This window comes from Penaeus japonicus, unplaced genomic scaffold (assembly GCF_977035675.1).
Source record: "Penaeus japonicus unplaced genomic scaffold, GWHDUDI00000001_assembly GWHDUDI00000037, whole genome shotgun sequence".
In the NCBI taxonomy this organism is placed as follows: Eukaryota; Metazoa; Arthropoda; class Malacostraca; order Decapoda; family Penaeidae; genus Penaeus; species Penaeus japonicus.
The window spans coordinates 2,438,962-2,443,961 of NW_028234439.1; the positions used below are offsets into that span (position 1 = coordinate 2,438,962).

The 5,000-nt window shown below is 33.0% G+C and overlaps 1 protein-coding gene across 4 annotated transcripts in view; it reads right to left on the reverse strand.

Moving 5' to 3' along the window:
* The window catches only part of LOC122264572 (uncharacterized), an 18,727-nt gene that overhangs the window by 11,590 nt on the left and 2,137 nt on the right, over positions 1 to 5,000 (reverse strand). For 3 of the 4 annotated variants that reach the window (XM_086532155.1, XM_086532154.1, XM_086532152.1), the window contains exon 2: positions 4,176 to 4,270. In XM_086532155.1, coding sequence (XP_086388281.1) covers positions 4,176 to 4,181 — 6 coding nt within the window. In that variant the 5' untranslated portion in view covers positions 4,182 to 4,270. Of the gene's footprint in view, positions 1 to 4,175; positions 4,365 to 5,000 lie in introns of those variants that run through there. The other variant, XM_086532153.1, reaches the window with a different exon arrangement.

Sequence of the window (5,000 nt, forward strand, 5' to 3'; positions counted from 1 at the left end):
AGAAGAATCAAACAAAGGAGGTTACCTTTATGACGAAGGACCTGGCATAATCCAACGGAATTTGACACTCGGCTGTCTTGAGCCAAGCAGATAGTTGCTTTACAAGAGATCCTTGTAGACAACCCCCCCCCCCCGTCCTCTACTACCACTTTCGGCATTAGGATAACGCCGTCTGTTTCTAAAGGTGAACCCTGTGGTTTACCTGGCGAAGGCCGAAGTCTCAAAGAGATCCATTAGACGGGATACAGGAGGAAACCGCCGGAGGTTGCCATCTTGGTTTGGCTTAGGGAACGGCGGCAGGCCACTCTAACACCCCTGCCAACTCCAGCTAGACACGGTCTACTTAGACAACCTGGTTAGGCTCCTTGAAGACAAGAGGAGGTTGTCAGATGTAGGATTTAATCAGACAACACGGGCAGTTTTTGGAATTTTTGAAGTGACAGAAGCAAGCAATGTTTTTGGAGTCATGTCTTCCACTACAAAGATAAAGATCTACTTAGATGGAATTCCAATCCTGACCAGAAAACAGAAACTGAACTATCTTATGTTTGAATCATTGACTCAAGGAATGGCTACATTGTTTTGCCCAAGACTTTACAAGATGCCGACTAAATAATGTCACTTGACTTCCGAAGCAAACTCTAGACCTCAGGTTTTGTGCCCCATATGCATCTTGAGATAAAAGCAATAATAAATGACTATGCCACAGCATAGGATTGTAAAGATTCGATTCCCAGACATTCAGACTGCTAAAAAATCAAACAATTAGCAGAAGAGGAATTCTTCCTCGCTTAAAAGAAACACCATAGAAAGCAATACATCAACTGGACCAGATCAGAAGGTTTCACACCCTGAGTCTGAAACCTCCACATTTATAAAGCCTTAGTGTGACCCATCATGAAATACCTGCCAGTGCCTAACTACACCGTTTCGAGAGGGCAGACGATAAAGCTACAAACTATTCATAACCAAGCAAGCAAATGGATTCTGAATATCCACTTTCCTCAAGTAGTCACCGCACAAGAGATTCATGCAAGACAAAGGATCGAGGCGATCAACAAGAGGCTCCACCAGCAAGCAAGAAGAATCTGGATAAGAATCCAAGATGAGGATGAGGAGCTCTACAATCGCCTCAACTCTCACAAGGAACCAGACCTTTGTTCAGCACCTTTTGTGAGTACATCTCGCACCCTCCCTTCCTTCCCCTGTCTCTCACTTTCTCTCCTAATAAAATACATAAAGCTGACTGCTAGTTTCCCTGCTCTATCCAGCTATTTGTAAGGTGCTCTGAATAACTGTGAGAAGTATCACGCATGGGTGTTTAGCCAAAGTTGGGTGGTTCATGATTCCGTTATAAGAGATGACGGTACAAGCGCCTATAATAACCCTCTCTGGACGGGTGGTACACCACGGGTACTGCGCATTCAAGGCCCGTTCGCTGGGTGCCGTCATACGGCGTTGTTTATTTAATTGATTTAGGCCTATGCGTTCGAGAGCCCCGGCATTGTAACATGCAAGGCTGGAATGCCCCTGGCATGAGTGGCTTAATATCCACTGTGGTAATGGAGGCTTGTTGGACGTTTTGCAGGCGTGGTCTTGCTGAGGTCAGGTCCCAAGAGTGAGGCGTGTTTCATGGCAGCGGAGGGCAGTGGGAGACCACCGCTTCCCAGATAGAGAGCGGGTGACAGAGGTGACAGAGTGGAGTGGGTCAAAGCAAGTCGTACTTATACCCTGACCTCATGGTCAGGCTACAGACAGGTCCGTTTTTCCTTATACCACATGGACGCTATACAGTGCATCATGAAGAACCACATGGTGGACAACATATCACTAGGTGGTGGCTTAACAGATCGCCACGTGGCACTTGGAGTATGTCTCGCAATAACCCAAGAGAGCAACCCGTTACACTCTCTCTCTCTCTCTTTTCCTCTGCCACTATAACCCTAACGTCTCTCCATTTATTAATACAATCACTCCTTGCTTTATCGCACGACTTTATTGCCGCGTCTTTCTCCGTTACCGTGAAAAGTTATACATAAACTTTTACATATTTATATTTACATCTTTACATATATATATATATATATATATATATATACATAAACATATATATGTATATATATATATATACATACATATATATATATATATATATATATATATATATATATATATATATATATATATATGTATATATGCATATATATGTATGTATATAAATATATATATGTATATATATACATATATATATTTATATATATATACAGTGTCTATATATGTATATGTATATATATATATGTATATATATATATATTATATATACATACATATGTTTATATATATTATATATTATATATATATATATATATATATATATATATATATATATATATATGTATATAATATATATATATTTATATTATATATATATAATATATATATATATATAATATATATATATATATATATATTATAATATATATATAATATATATATATATATAATATATATATATATATATATATTATAATATATATATTATATATATATAATATATATATATATATATATATATTTATATATATATATATATATATAATATATATATATATATTATATATATTATATAATATATATATTATATATATATATATATATATATATATTTATATATATATATATATATATATAATATTATATATATATTATATATAATATATATATATATATATGTATATACATATGCTTATACACACACATACATATGTATGTATGTATTTATATACATACAAACATATATATGTGTATATATATATATGCTTATACACACACATACATATGTATGTATGTATGTAATACACACACACACACATACATATATATATGTATATATATATATATATATATATATATATATATATATATATATATAACACATATGTGCCTGTACGTGTGTGTGTTTGTGCGTGTGCATATATACACTGCATTATTTTACAATTCATTTTACACTTCCAATAGCAATGTTCTCTGAGGACTTAATACTTTCTCAGTAAAGACTATCAACTGAAAATAGTTACGATGCTCAGGAATGAAAACGAAACATGAACATAATACTAGCATTTTTTTTTCTCGAAATTATGTATGAATGAAAAAGATAAACAACAATGTTACTAGTACTCTTGATATCATCTTTGTTTCCTAATCGTGGTTTTGTTATTGTTTTTTTTTTTTGTTGTTGTTGTCACACTACCATTGTCAAAGACAAGGAAGACAACGGACATTAATGCGTTCGAAGTAGATATGTATATACATACATACATAAATATATATACTTATATATATATATATATATATATATATATATATATATATATATGTATATATATATATATATGTATGTATGTAAATATATGTATATGTATATATATATAGATATATATATATATATATATATATATATATATATATATATATATATATACATATATATATATATATATACATATATATGTATATATATATATATATATGTATATATATGTATATATATATATATGTATATATATATTATATATATATATATCTATATCTATATAGATATATATATATATATAGACACATACACATATATATATATATATATATATATATATATATAGATATATATATATATATACGTATATATACACACACAACACACGCACACACACACACACACACTCACACACACACACAGACACACACACACACCCATATACACGCCCTCACATCACATCCAACTGTTCATATGACAGCATTGTGACAGAGTTATAGAACGCTAATCTATATTAATAAGACGAAAATTTCAACATGGAATTACTCTGCATTCATCTAGTTACTACCTCAACTGTTCATAGAAGCCCGGGGAAAAAGCCAAAGGCATTCAGCGTTACGAAAGACGTGAGAACTAAGAACAGGGCCAATCAAGAATCAGTTGAATACGAAGTTGCACCGAATAATCATTTGAATCCCGGAGCTACCATCTAACCGGTAAGCCACTCTGCTGCATGACTAAAAGCTACAAGAGTCATTTCACTCCCACTGCATGAATAACAATGAATATCTAAATGAGATTTGGTTATTCTAACTTACCTAGCAGGACTTTTCTCTCGTTAGGAACCATTGCAATTACTTACCAGCATTGTAGGATGTTGATCTGGATGCAATCTGTCTGTGACTGCCGTCGCTGAGGGACAGAGCCTGGTTGACTCTTGGCAGGCACGAGAAAAATCTGATAACAATGAATTGTTTATTGATCACTCGAAATCATCAGCCTCAGGCTGGCTAAATACTACCTGTATTATTTCATCTATATTGAAATTGATAAAAAGGAAAAAATGAGAATTCAAAACGGATGGTCATAAGTGTCACTTCATAATTTTTCAAGAGTCTCTAATCTAATAATGTGTAATGCACATAGAGTCTGTTCGCTTGCAAGGTTGTTGCACAATGAGCTCTGTTTTTTTTTCTGACAAAGATGCGTTTTTTTTCTTTTTTCTAAGAATGCATGTATGGGGAATACGCTTTTATATTGATCGTATTTTGTTTTGATGTGAGGCGGAATTCCTGATTATTTTTTCTTGTTTTATTTGCCGATTAAAGTATTTCAGAAAAAAAGAAAAAAAATGCTGTCTACCACTAGTTATTCTCCCCAATGAGTCATTAAAGCGTTTACATATCACGTCTTTAATCCTAAAAAAAGGAATAAAAATGAACACTTGCACAATACAAAATAACGCGAGCAATGAAATCAAACAAGACGCAGCCAAGAGAAATCCCAAAGTCAATCTATAGCCTCTCCTCCATCACTGTGGCTGACTAATTGAATTAAAAAGCTTACCTTTCTAATCGGATTTTGTGCTATCCGCTATTTCGGACCCCGCTTATAGTAAGGAGTAATCTTTTTGGATATATATATATATATGGTGGTTTTCATGGCCATAAAATTTTTATCGTGGCTT